The 14,448-nt window shown below is 40.0% G+C and overlaps 1 protein-coding gene across 4 annotated transcripts in view; it reads left to right on the plus strand.

The window, feature by feature from the left end:
• LOC101411279 (solute carrier family 2, facilitated glucose transporter member 3) overlaps window positions 1-13,246 on the plus strand; it is a 96,407-nt gene extending 83,161 nt beyond the window's left edge. For 3 of the 4 annotated variants that reach the window (XM_004455267.5, XM_058282729.2, XM_058282728.2), the window contains exons 3-11: window positions 3,222-3,314; window positions 3,991-4,151; window positions 5,334-5,574; window positions 5,845-6,007; window positions 6,727-6,914; window positions 8,932-9,036; window positions 9,371-9,472; window positions 9,962-10,165; window positions 10,764-13,246. In XM_004455267.5, coding sequence (XP_004455324.2) covers window positions 3,222-3,314; window positions 3,991-4,151; window positions 5,334-5,574; window positions 5,845-6,007; window positions 6,727-6,914; window positions 8,932-9,036; window positions 9,371-9,472; window positions 9,962-10,165; window positions 10,764-10,985 — 1,479 coding nt within the window. In that variant the 3' untranslated portion in view covers window positions 10,986-13,246. Of the gene's footprint in view, window positions 1-1,250; window positions 1,667-3,221; window positions 3,315-3,990; window positions 4,152-5,333; window positions 5,575-5,844; window positions 6,008-6,726; window positions 6,915-8,931; window positions 9,037-9,370; window positions 9,473-9,961; window positions 10,166-10,763 lie in introns of those variants that run through there. The other variant, XM_004455268.4, reaches the window with a different exon arrangement.
• The last annotated feature ends 1,202 nt before the right edge of the window (window positions 13,247-14,448 follow it).

Below are 14,448 nucleotides of genomic sequence, written 5' to 3' on the forward strand. Positions count from 1 at the left end.
GGGCTGCACTGTTGTACTGAGAGCCTTTTTTCTTTGGTTGCTGAATTCGGTTGCTGTGGTAACTAAAAGGGGCCTTGGGCCTCCGTGTTTCTTGGAACACCAGGGTGAGATGGGGGAGGGGAGGTGTGACCTGAGGGAAAGTTCTCTTGGATGTCACGTATCACTCTCCTCAATTGTCTCAGTTAGTGATCAGGCTTAGAAAATCTCTTCATTTAAAGAAATTTCCAAAATAACGTAGTTTGTTTCAGGCCAAGTAGTATGAGTTTGAATTCCAGGTCCTGTACCAAAACCTTAACGAAAGATGCACTTCCTCCAGCTCACTATCTCAAAAATTTTAATCCAGGCTGTGAGTCTTGTCTTTCCAGTCCCAGTTCTGCAGGGGTTCTAAACTGCAAATAAATGGGCTTTAGGAATTTGACGATTGTATCTTCCCTGGGGCAAAGCCTTGATTATCTCTTATTTACCCAACTCCTTTAACTACAAGCTAAAGCATTTTTGCTTTGTTTATTCTAATACTGGAGCCACTTGTCTCTCCCCTCATTATCCATCCACCTTCTTCTGATCTCCTCTTTCCTTTTTTCTTTCCTACTTCTCTCTCAATTTTGTAGTACAGCCTAGTAATCAGTATTTAACGCATACCTTTCTTTCAAAAAGTTCACAGTTCTTAACTAATAAGGTACTGACAATGCAGTTGTGTGAGAACTTGAAGGAGAAAGGTAAACACTGTAAACTGTGAGGGCCGGAACTTTTTCTTGTCTCATTGAGGGATGCATCCCCAACTTTTTGGAGAATACCTGATAGTATGTGCTTGGCACACATCTGTTTAATTGAAGTTGATCTGTTTAATTTGAATCTGATTATGCTAATCAGAGGACTACGGAATCAAATCCAGGTCACATTCTTCTTCATATTCTCTCTGACTGCCCTTCCCTCCTCCTTCGAGACTGTAGACCCAGTTTACAATCAAAAGCAGCTGATAAACTCTTAGGCTTATTCTTTTTGCTTACCCTCCTCCAAACAACTCTACCTCCCTGATAGTAGCACCCATTCGACTTCCCTTATGTAAATAGCAATTATTCTTATCTCTCTATAAAATTGATTCAATCTTAAACTGAAGGAAGGACCAAAATAAAGAAATGTATTTGCCCTCCCTCCAGGCTTTCTGTAGCATTTTGTCTGTGAAACTAAGAAGCCATAGCTGCTGTTAGAAGGGGGAAGGAGTAAAGATGAGCTAAAAAAAAAAAAGGGGGGGGGCAGGCAGGAAGTGGTTTTAAAAGAAAAGAGGTAGGGAGTTACTGCCTGTGGGGGCGGGGGGCAGGGCGGGGAGGGACCTAGGGAGTTGTGATAGCTGAGGTCATAGAATTCCGAGAGGTCACGAGATTATTTGGGGGTGGAGAGTAGGGGGTTGTTCGGAATACTGGAGGGGGCTTGGCTCCACCCCTTGCAGAGATATATTATAAATAGATGGGCTGACTATCTTCCTGCTAGTGATGCTGCTAAAGATGAGGAGTTAAGATTGTTGAGTGTTACTGAGGAATAAAAGAGCTTCCTACCGAGAAGGACATTTGAAGGTTTTGTTGCCTGAAAGGGGTATTTCTGGAATACCACTCCTAGATCTTCATTGAAGATTCGAAAGAAATAAATTAGGACCATGGGGACAGAAAAGGTAAGGAATGATGCTACTTATTTTTCCCTATTTGGGGGACACTCAAAAGGCAAACCTTTACCGTAATAGGCGTAGTCTTTTGTCTTCTAACGCCTAGCCATATTTTAAGGTCTTTTTCTTACCAGCTTGCGATGCTACGGTTTCACCCGTTCCCTTTGATCGCAATAGTCTCTAAAGGATTTATTCCAGGGCCATTTCACCTTCCTATCGTAGGAGAAAATCTCCTGGAGAAGTTGTGTTTCATTCCCTGGTTTATGTTACGTAATTAAACGCTATGGAGGATGAGATGGTTGAGAGGTCAGAGAATCAGGGCTGCTTAGTTGTGTTGCTGTAAGTGTGGCTCTCAGGACTGGCATGAGGATTTTTTTAGAAGCATTAGACTTTGGATGGACTTGGAATTTACTTGGGGTATGACATTTGTAATCTATGGGATTCCCTAGATTCTGAGGAGAAAGAATTTAACACTATCCTTCCTATTGGGTTGATTGTGACTGCAGGATTTGTTGCTGGGTACTGTCTATGGTGTTTGGGGGAAGAAAGGCATTTTCACTGAAATAGAAAAATAAGAAAAGAGATGGAAAAACGGGAGGGAAAGGAAAAATTCCTGGAGGAGAGTGAATGATATGGGGTTACTTAAGGAAAAAGGATTAGAGCTATGCATCCACAGGGGCCTTGGCTACTTCTACTTCAATTAGAGGGCTAAAATTGGGAGGCCCCACTCAAGGTCAGTTTGCAAAGCTGAAGTTCCAGGCTGCTACTCTACCTGATGAATCCCAGGGAGGGGTTAAGATGATGTTGAAGGGGTTTGGGGCAAAAAGGGTGGCCTCAGGCAGAAAAATTGAGCTACCCTGAGGTTAGATATCCAGGATGACACCCACTTGAATTGTTCCCTGCTAGTTGAGAGGATTCCCATTGACTGCCCCCAATAGCCTCCAAGGGTGTTGTTGGGTTGGGAGTGAGCCTGTGATCCCCCTGCTGGGTGGGGGAGAACAGTACATTCAGTGTATTTAGGGGAAGAATTTCAAATGGATAAATAGATAGTCAGTTTGCATAGCTCAGAGAGATGAGAGACCCAAAAAACAGCCTAGCATCTTTAACTTAGCAACCAATTCTCCAGGCTTCCCTGGAGTTGGGGTACCGTTGAGTCTACACCAGTGTATGACCAGTTCTTAGGAGTTCCAAGGTTGTCCTACTGCTCTCAGTTCTTTTTCTATTCCAGAATGCATTTCTGTCCTTTTCTTTTTTATCTAGGTGATCTATGCAAATGCTTCCAAACTGATCGACCCGGTTCCTTTTAACTTTCTCCCCAAATTTTCCTGCCACTTTTCCCAAATGAACTCTACTCTATCCAATTTAACTCTACTCTACGTGTGTTTCTGTACATCTCTAGATAAGTTCTTACCTGCACATTTGTATTCCCATTTATTAACTAAATCTCGTTAGGTTTTTGTCCTTTTCATACCATTCATAGGCCAAGCTCTCCTAATACATCTCCTGAATTAACGAGACAATCACCAGGTTTTAAGGACTGTCTCCCCCTACCTCCACCCCCCAGGTTACCGCACCTCTGATCTTCTCCATCACCGTTGCCACAATCGGCTCTTTCCAGTTTGGCTACAACACTGGAGTCATCAATGCTCCTGAGACGGTGAGTGCCAGGCAACTAACTAGAATTTGGAGCGAGGAAATTAGTCTTAAGTGGGGTTTCAGGAATTCAGGATATAAGGCAGTCTAATGTGGCTCAAATTGAAGAGGAAGAATGTACTTGGGGAGTTTTGTTGAGTCATTTAACCAAAGCAAAAACTCGTTTGTTCCCTAAACCATAAACTTAGCTACAACTATGGCTCTTTTATTAACTCCTTAAGAAACAGTTACATATATATCTTAAAAAACAAGAATATACAATTTACAAAAATGATGGGGGTGGGGGGGTGAGGAGTGGGTTATATGGGAACCTCCGTTTTTTAATGTAACGTTCTTTGTGATCTATTATAAATTTTTTTTAAGTGTAAAAGTTACTAAGAAGGGAGGGCAGGGATGTTTTTAGTGGAGGATGGGGTAGTCTGAACATCAGTACTGCCACCTATTGGGATTTTTCAGGACACAGAAAACCCTGTTCTTTTCAGAACTTACAAGCACTAACTCCATTTTATTTTCTGTTTCGCACCCCTGTCAATATTTCCTTGATTCTGTCTATAATAAAGTAATAGAAACCCTGTTATCTTAGGGAGGATCTTAGGGAGGGGGAGATCCCCGTATTTATTATCCCTTTTGTTCTCATCCAACTCTTGTCTGTTCTACCTACTTACCGTTTTATTGGGCAGATCATAAAGGACTTTCTCAATTATACTTTGGAAGAGAAGCTGGAAAGCCGTCCCTCTGAGGTGCTGCTCACATCCCTCTGGTCCTTAGCTGTGGCCATCTTCTCCGTCGGTGGAATGATTGGCTCCTTTTCTGTTGGAATCTTCGTCAACCGCTTTGGCAGGTATTGACCACAAACTGGGTGAAGCAGACTGTACTAGTTGGACTGAGGGTTAAGTATTGAAAATTAGGGCAGATGGGGTAAAGATAGATTCAAATGAGATCAGCCCAGATTCTAATGAAGGGGAACTGGCACTAAGTGTGGCTCCCCCTGCTTGGAGTTCTCAACCCTGCATAGCCTTTCGGGAGATGGGCCACGTAAACAGCTCCAGTTCACCTGGGGCTAGTTTAGCACTATTCTTTAGTAAGGTCTGTTATGGAGTTTCTTAGAACCATACTTCATTTATAGAGTCAGTTGTTGGTTTTCTGAAGAAATCTGGGGTTTCATGCAAGTATTTTCATTATTTGCACAGCAGGATTTATAGGAAATATTTTAATATCCTTGGTTTGTAGCAAGTATGGATTATGGCCAAATAACTGACCTGAAATTTTTCTCTCCAAGGAAAGAAAAGGGAATCTTGGGAATCTTTTTCACACAAAAGTAGCTTAATAAAATGGCTTGCACAGGGTAGAATACTTCAGTAATGACTGGTGAAGGAACCATTTATGGTTTGCTAATAGATAAGCTAATGTAAGCTCTCCTGGGGGAGTTTTTAAAAGTCCCCCCAAATAAAAGTCCCAGTTTCAGGCCACACCCCAAGCCAGTTAATCAGCATGAATGGGACGGGCCCATGCATCAGTATTTTTTTTTCTTTCTTTATATTATCTTTTTTTTTTTAAAGATATATATCACACAAAATGTTAGAATAAAAAATATGAGGTTCCATGCAATCAATATTTTAATGGCTGTTAATACTAATCGTTAATAACAAAACGACAGTATGAAGAAAGACAACTGAAAAAACTGACTACTATTGAGATGTGGAGTGGGGTGGGAGAATTTGCCTTTCTAACATTTCTGGTCAAAGCCTCTAGTTTGTGGACTACTCTTAAAACAGCTAGCCTTAGTGCTTTACTTGAAATCCTAGTTCATGGCTAGGATGTAGAGAAGAGAATCTTAATCAGTTCTTTAGGTGAGTTTTATGCATATGCAGGTGTAAGAACCATTGGTACTAATTCCAACTAAAAATGTTCTGCTAATAGGACGTTGAAAATAAGGATGAGACCAAAAGAGGAAAGATAGCCTTAAGAAGAGGAGAGAGTTGGGCTTCTCGTTAACCTCACCTGTCTTTGATCACCTTTACAGGCGCAATTCAATGCTTATTGTCAACCTACTGGCAATCGGTGGTGGCTGCCTTATGGGTTTCTCTAAAATAGCCGAGTCGGTTGAAATGTTGATCGCTGGCCGCTTGGTTATTGGCGTCTTCTGTGGACTCTGCACTGGTTTCGTGCCCATGTACATTGGAGAGGTATCTCCTACTGCCCTACGGGGTGCCTTCGGTACTCTCAACCAGCTGGGCATCGTCATCGGGATTCTGGTGGCCCAGGTACTCTAGTACTTGTCATACTTTTAATTAGTGTGTAGGTTTCATGACACATTAAATAAGTTGGCATAGGTAAAGCACTCAGTGTCTGGCACATAGAATTTTGGGATTATTACTGTAGCTCACATTCAGTAGCTAAGAAAAATGGGCAAGGTAGAGAAGAAAAATAATGTTTATCTTTCTGTGACAAGAGTGGCTGATTAAAAAAAAACAAACTTGTGGCCTATAAAGTATGGGTTTATAATAAACACCATTACCTTTTCTGATTTCTAGATCTTTGGTCTGGAAGTCATCTTGGGATCTGAAGAGCTGTGGCCTGTGCTATTAGGCTTCACCATCATCCCAGCTGTCTTGCAGAGTGTAGCCCTTCCGTTTTGCCCTGAAAGTCCTAGATTTTTGCTCATCAACAGAAAGGAAGAGGAGAATGCCAAGCAGGGTGAGTTTTCTCCATGCCTTTATGAAACAGGAATTTTAGATTTGTGGTTTGCTTTAATCAATTGTAATAAATGTAGCACAGTAAGGAAAGGTGTTAATAATGGGAGGGAGAGGTAATATGGGAATTCTGTATTTTCTATATGATTTTTCTGTAAACCTACAACTTCTAATTTTAAAAAAATTTAAAAAATAAGTGGAGCTAGGAACCTTTACTCTTCACAGTACCTTGGCTATTTGGGGACCAGCTGGCCTGCATCTCATTGGCCACCCTATCTGGCTGTGTATTGACCCTTGAGGTTTTTGGAATGCCCCAGGTTACACAGCAGCATGTAAAAGTGGACTTTGAACACCACCATTTATAGCCTAATTCAGAACTACTTGTCTGCAACTCATCACCTAACAATCTGCTGTCAGTCCCTCTGGCTCCTGACTTTGCATACTGCTTCATTCCTCAGTTAGAAATGGCCTCTCATTGCTTTTGAGACCTGCTTCTGGGGTTTTCTTTACATAATTATTAATACACAACTACAAATATTTTTATTTTAAAAATAAGGTGAGAAGGCGAGTTAAGTCATGGAAGCTGATTAGCCAAATCTAGCCATATCCAGGACTCTTGTCTAATTTCATCTTGTGTTGCCTCTTCCCAGCAGTTTTACTGGAAAAATGAATTTGGGGCAGCACATTTAAATTACCTTTATCCTTCTTGGTTCCTCTCACCAGTCCTCCAGCGGCTATGGGGCGTTCAGGATGTGAGCCAGGACATCCACGAGATGAAAGAGGAGAGTGCTAGGATGGCACAAGAAAAGAAAGTCAATGTGCTGGAACTCTTTAGAGCACCCAACTACCGACAGCCCATCATCATTTCCATTGTACTCCAACTCTCTCAGCAGCTCTCTGGAATCAATGCTGTGAGTATCTACTTTTGTATATCAAAGTTGGCTCAAGATATTTTCACTTAAAATACCCAATTAAACATCACGTTTAGTTTTCACGCTCCTAGGCAATTTAATATATATGTCCCCCACAGTGTCTGCCATGTGGCAGCCTCAGAAAGTGTTGATTATCTAAGTTTTGTTATTGTTTTCTTTTTTTAAAGTTTTATCTAGGACATGTTTTGTGTGGAAAATGGGAAAACAGATCAAATGAAAGCTTGGTCACCCACAGTCTTAACTAGTTTTTTTTTTATTAGAGAAGGTGTTTCTTTCACATTGATCTATTTTGTATGTCATCAGTAGTGCAAACCATGCAACCATAGAATATCCTTGAATTTATATCCTTCCCCTCTCTCCTACCCTAAGGACTTTACTGTCTGAAATCCGTGTAAGGCCCTGGGGAATAGATAGGAAATCATTTCAATAGATTTGGGGGAACACTGGCAACTTTGAGTTGACCGTGCTAGCCTTACCATAATAAATATTTTACAATTATAATAGTGACTGATAATTAAAAGTGGGTGGGAAAAATGACTTGGATTTGGCAGGTAGCCCTTGTATTCAATGCAAACATCAGGTTCCTGCTTTTGAGTATAGATTGTGGGAAGAGGGGCTAGTCTCATACCTTCTGTCTACCTGCAGGTAAAATACTTGGATATGAAAAAACCCATTGTCCAACCTCTAGGTACTGATTCATGCCTTGAGGTGTTTCTGTCAGTCTTTTTAATGCAATTTTGTTAACAAAGCATTTTGTAAAACACATTTTTGGTGCTCAGAAATATAGTAAGTTGGTTCTTGGCCTTTTCTCCTGCTTAATTCACCAGAAGGATACTTGTATTTGAAATAGCAGTGGTTCTCATGAGGGGTTAGAGGCTGATAGAGTAGAGCCAGGAGAGTTTGAAAGTCTCCCAGGTGCTTTTGATGGATCCCAGTCTTGAATTTCCTAAATTGAAAGATTATAGGTGAGATGATGTAGGGCTTAATTTAACTTAGCTTGACGGCACTAGATAGCAAGATATTTTTACTTAAAGAAGTTTGCTTACTACAGAAATTAAGTATATGTGTATATATTATGTACATATATGTATGTATGTATATATACATACACGTGAAACACTAAGTTTTGTTGTTTTTTTTTTTGCTACCAGAGATTGAACCCAGGACCTCATGGATTGCAGGCGCTCAAGCTCTTGAATTAAATCTACTCCCACACTTTAGGTTTTTGTTGTGTAGGCTTGTTTGTAAACAAGAGAATTAGCCTAGCTATTCATTGCTAGTATAAACTGTTACACTGTCCTTCCCCAGAAGCTTTGTCATCATAACATACTACATTGGAATTGTTTGAACAGAGAACAGTCACTGTTCTCTTCTAGAGCAGCCTGAAAGAAACCTGAGAGACTGACTGAACCTCAGTGTGATCTAGAAAGTGTTCCCTTATTACCTTGAGGTCTGAGTCCAATATTTTGCCATCTCTTTAACTGTGGTTGTTAAAACAGCCCTTCATTTTAGCACTGAATAGTAGCTGGTATATTTCCTAAAACAAGCAAAAAGGACCTACACCTAGAAATTTGTAGCTCCAGTTCTACCTCTGGTTAAATAATGAGAGGCTAAGGTTACCTCAATTTTTTCACTATCAAATTGGGACTTAGAAACTTTTTACCATTGTTTTGAGGGTTTGGGGAAGGGTGCATTGAAAAAAAGCATTTACTAGAATTTAAAACCTTAAATCAAAATGGTGGATATAAGGAAGAGTCTAAATGGAGCAGTAGGGGGGTAGGAATGAAAATCAGTAGCTAGAATTAATGAGAGTGGAGATAAGATACATGAGGCAATTGATGTATAGAAAGAATATTGTAATTGAACAAAGCAACCCTGAAAAGGGCAAGGGCTTCTTATCCGCCTGGGACTTTTGGAGTATATTTTTTGAGGATTCTATTGACCTGGTAGGAACAATTGCTGTTTTGAAGTTGTATCTCCCTTTTTTTCCTATTAGGTGTTCTATTACTCTACAGGAATCTTCAAAGATGCAGGTGTTCAGGAGCCAATCTATGCCACTATTGGTGCCGGTGTGGTCAATACTGTCTTCACTGTGGTTTCGGTAAGTTTGTCACTTAGATAATTTGGAGGAGAGGATAAAGAAATTTTTGTTACAAAGTGTTCAAAGTTCAATTGCATGTCCTTCAACCTCCCTACCATTTTTAGTTCAACTCTATTTAATTCCTCTTGGAGAAAAGAAATATTCAAGTAGTTTTTACTCTTCAAATATATGATAGATAGGAAAGAGGCAAAGAAAGGATTGTGTAAGATGCTTTGAACTTGTTCTGGAAAACAGGAGGTGTGACGTAAAGTACCCTGTTAACTCTTCAAGTAGTTTATACAGTGTTTTTATCAAAGGGAGAGGAGAAGGCTCATCTTAATATTTTTCTTTTTAGCTGTTTCTGGTGGAAAAGGCAGGAAGGAGGACTCTACATATGCTAGGCCTTGGAGGGATGGCTGTTTGTTGCGTTTTCATGACGGTTTCCTTGCTACTAAAGGTAAGCACTCTTTGAGGAAAGGAATGGAGGAGAGGGGACGGGAAAGAGGGAGGTTAGGGTTGGCTCCCTGTGACGGGTGATTTAGGTTTGGAGATAATCAGTAGGCAGATTTGTGAGAAGCAAGATGAGATAACAGTTTAAGAAAGTTGGCTTTTCAAACTAGGTTATTAAACTGTCAATAGTCCTTATATTTATATAACAGTTTGTGAAAGACTTTTCTAATTCTTAAAATAATCTTGTGGTATTATTCCCATTTTACAGATGATGAAATGGTCTCAGTGCAGATGGACAAACATAAGATCACACACAGTTAGGATTTAAAAACCCAAGGCATTTGGCTCAATCCAATCATTCTTTTTATAATCTCATTATACAGATAAAGAGTTTGTGCTATTAAACTCTAGAAGTTAGCCATTACTTAACCTTCTAGGAAGCTGGATTCTGAGTCATTCAATCTACGTAACATTTCTCTGTTCCTTCCTCATTTAGGATGAATATAGTTGGATGACTTTTGTCTGCATTGGGGCCATCATGGTCTATGTGGCTTTCTTTGAAATTGGACCTGGCCCCATTCCCTGGTTTATTGTGGCTGAACTTTTCAGTCAGGGACCCCGCCCAGCTGCAATGGCAGTGGCTGGTTGTTCCAACTGGACCTCCAACTTTTTGGTGGGACTGCTCTTTCCCTCTGCTGCAGTAAGTAAAACAAAACCTTACCAACCTGGAAACTAGCTCACTTAAGCCAACATGTTTCAGGTATACCTTAAGGGTCACTAGTGTGCCATGAAGCATCAGATATCAAGGGCTTTCAATTAATCACTTTTCTTTTCAATGGAAAAAGAAATGACAGCAATACTTAAATATCATTTGAATTAACATCGATAGCTTTGTGATCTTAAAAGGCATACAGAGCATGTAGGATGTTAATGAATTAGGTATGTCTTGTTATAAAACGACCTGGAGCTGATTTGCTAAATAAAGAAGCTTGTGATGAACATTTAAAATGTATTTTCTATTTCTGCGAATTTTTCAGAAACCCAGATTTTAAAAATATAATCATGTCAAAAAAATACTCAAGTATTTGGAAGCAGCTAACCTTAACAAATACTAAAAGAAGTGATGTACACGCAAAAAAAAATTTGCAGAGAAATAGAGAATTACGACTGAATCTCCAAAGAAACCTTGTTCTCATTAAATATGGGAATTTACTTAAAAGTCTGGAAGTGAAGGAAATGGAAGTTTGCCAGTGACCAGGTTTTTATATTGACCACCTCCTTTTTTCTCTCTTCACTAGGCCTATTTAGGAGCCTACGTTTTTATCATCTTCGCAGCCTTCCTTGTTATCTTCTTGGTCTTCACCTTCTTCAAAGTCCCTGAGACCCGTGGCAGGACTTTTGAGGATATTACAAGGGTCTTTGAAGGGCAGGTGCAGGAGGCCAATAGAGCCGGGAAAGGCCCTATTGTGGAGATGAACAGCATCCAGCCTGTGAAGGAGACCGCCACCACCAATGTCTAAGTCATGCCTCCCTCCCGTCTCCCTCCCAACATGGAAAAGCCACCTCTCCCTGCAGGAGGGAGAGACTTCATCTGGATGTAACCCAGGACTGTTTCTGAATGCTGCTACTTGATTCCTTTCTCATGCCATATTATACTCCCTGAGCACACTGGTGAACCCAGTGCTGGGGTTAGTCATATCTTTAATGGCTTTTTTTAAACATTTCATTTCTTGAACATTCTCTTCTGTTTAGGAGAGACAGGGTGAACCTACCTTCATTTCAGGAGGGATTGACCACTTGGCATAGGACAACTTTGCCAGCTCTTTACCCTTTAGATTCTAATGTTGCTTAATGAGGGCAATGAGGGCATGGAGGGGGGTAAGAGTGAGGGTGTAGGTCCCCCAACCTCAGACTTGCCAGGAAGCAGGTATACTTGAGTGCAGAGGAGAATCAAATAAGAGATTACCTACTTTGCTTCCATACATCTCTGCAGAGCAAATTCACTTGAGTTTATTTATTTTTATCTTCTGGTTTTATTGCATAAATATTTATTTTTTTAAATGTAAAGTAATTTTACCAAAATAATTGAGATTGAGGGAGAGGGAGATGTTTAAAGAGAAGCTATAGAGTGGAAAAAGACTGATACTAAAGAGGTTTAGGTGCAATAAAAGAAGAATTTAGGGAAGAAATGAGTGTCACGCATTATTGAAGGATATGTGAGTGGTGCCTAAAGTTTTGCACGTTACCTCTTAACCAATTTTTGTCCTTCAGGATAGTCTCAAGCTTAAGTTCTCAGAATAGTCATGTGCCTGTATAAAAAAAGCTACTGGTTTCCTTCAGAATTTTTTTAAGATTATAGGTTATATGTAGTATTACTTGAAATCTAGGACTGTTACTAAGATGGGCATTCTAGTTAATGGACGTTAATGGGTTCTAATTTGGGTCCAGAGAAGGGAAGGTTTTTTCTAATTCTCTTTCCCCTCACTGGAACAAACAACTTCTTTCCTTTGTAGCGGACTCATATTTTGTGTTCTTTTTAAATAACTTCCACCTCATCTGGTGGGTGAGCCCTCCAAATGGGAAACTAAAAATAGTGGTTCTTGGGAGAGGTTCGGTATTTCTCCATTTTGCTCTTTAGGAAAATTTAGGTATTGATTTTTGTTTCGTTTTAACCTATAGCCTTTTTAAAGAAACTTAGAGGACAATATTCAGAGCTAACTTGGAATTTGTAACCTCAGCTCTGGGAGAGGATATTTCGTGAATGATTATTATTACCTAGTTTGTTTGTTGTTTTAGGGTCATGGCATGCTTTTGTTTCTGTTTTTATCACCCTTAAAGAACTTGAAATTTTATGATAGACCACATTTGAGATAGTCTGAGTATATGTGCAGTGTAGCCCACACTTGAGAGAGGATGAATGTATGTGCACTGTCACTTTGCTCTGGGTGGAAGTAGTTCATTGATAATTTGTTTCTTCTTTGTTCCTACCCTTCCCCAAGCCCACCCTTGCTTTGGATAGAATGGTTTCAGTCTCATCCCTATGTATATAACTGCCTCTGCTGGGTAGAATTTACATCTTAGATTTTCTTCTAAACTCTAGAATTGTCTCATCTTAACACCTTTCTTGTTGGAGAGGGAGAGAACTTCCAGATCATGAGAATGAGGGCTCACTTTCACTTTGGACTCAGGTAGTAGATGGAAGTGGGAAAGAAAGTATGACATCAGGGCCTTGACACTCCTGGGGACCCTGAAGGGTGGTGGTAAGGAGAGAATAGGAAACTGAAAGCTCACTTATATTCCTAGAGCTTTTCAGAGAGTTAGATGAGATAGAGGGATTTATCTTGCTGCAAGATCATTGATGCCTCCACGATCATCTCCTTTCCCAGTATTTTTTATAAATGGAAATAGGTCCCTGATGACACCTTCCCTTTTTTCAGTGTTTTGTTATCTCCCTTTCCCTCCTTGGTGCTTAACTATTTCAGACCTTAATTTAGCTGAACTCCTTGCCTATGACAATATTTTACTTTCAGTTCTCACCATTCCCTTTAGTCAATCTTTGGATAAAACCCACCTATCTGAGTAAGGCTTTGTTGGAAGAGGTGCCTTCCCTCTTGCACCTTTCCTCCTGGCCCCTCAACAGTGGTTTGGCAGTAAATCAATTCAGGGTGGAAGTTTTCTCATTTCTCGGTGACCAGATTGTGAATATTTCCAAATGGATTTTTTATTACTAATGTTATTGTGGTTCTTTGTTTTGAAATAAAAATTCTGAATGTACATATGACATCAGACTCTTATTTGTTTTCATGTATTTAAAACCCTTCAGTAGTTTACAGTTGACAACAAAATGAAACTAAAGCATTTTAGCATATCCCACAGCCTCTCTAGAACAATTAATTCCCTGGTCCTTTCAGATTTTAAAGAATACCTCATACCCACTTGCACACATTCACACTTCCATGTCTATCCTTAAGTAGGTCTGCCATTCCCCTTCTTTTCATGTATTAAACACTCCCAAGTGTTAACTTCCTACCTACCTTTTTGACTTCTACTTGTTGGTTCCTGCAAGACATTATACACTTCTAAGTTTTCGAAGGAATGAAAGGCTGAAAAACTCATAACTGTCCCCAAAGACTTAGTAAATACCCTCCATAATTGTGGTGGTGTGCTCGCTTTTTCTACCTTTGCTTCCTTATAATTCATTCTCCACATAACCAGAAAGATCATGCCAGTCCCCTGCTTATATAGCCTTCCAGGTGTATCTTCATAGAAAATGCTATCCAGACTCCTTATGGCGTACAAAGAGTCACATGTCCCAGCCTGTTCTCCTGCACTCTTGTCTGTTTCCTATCAGCTTGAGCTGACCCTGAGGTTCTATAAAAGGGCAAATAAGCTTTCCCCCCCATTCACTGTGTATGTGTGTGTGGGGTAACATAGAATCATAAAATTTAGCCATATTCAAATGTAAAACTTTGTGGCATTAAATACACTGTTGTGCTACCATCATCACCATCCATTACGAAATTTCTGTCACTTAAAAAATACTAAGTAGCAACTAACCCCTCCCTATTCCCCCATCCTTGGTAGCCTTTTTCTGTCTGAATTTGCTTAGATGATTCATATAAGTGGAATCATAGAACACTGGCCTTTTGTGTTGGCTTATTTCAGTCAACATGATGTCTTCAAGGGTCATCCATGTTGTAGCATGTATCAGACCTTCATCTGTTGATAGACACATGGGTGGCTTCCACCTTTTGGCTACTGTAAAGTTCCTGCTTTCAGTTCTTTCAGGTATATATCTAGGTCATACGGTAGTTCTATTTAGCTTTTTGAGGAACCACCAAACTTCCCCAGCATTTGCACCATTTTTCTTTTTTAAAAGATTTATTTACCCCCCTCCCCCACCTTGTTTGCAGTCACTGTCTGTTCTCTGTGTCCATTTGATGTGTTGTCTCTGTGTCTACTAGTCTTCTCTTTAGGAGACTC

The sequence above is a fragment of the Dasypus novemcinctus genome, chromosome 20 (assembly GCF_030445035.2).
Source record: "Dasypus novemcinctus isolate mDasNov1 chromosome 20, mDasNov1.1.hap2, whole genome shotgun sequence".
Lineage (NCBI taxonomy): Eukaryota > Metazoa > Chordata > Mammalia > Cingulata > Dasypodidae > Dasypus > Dasypus novemcinctus.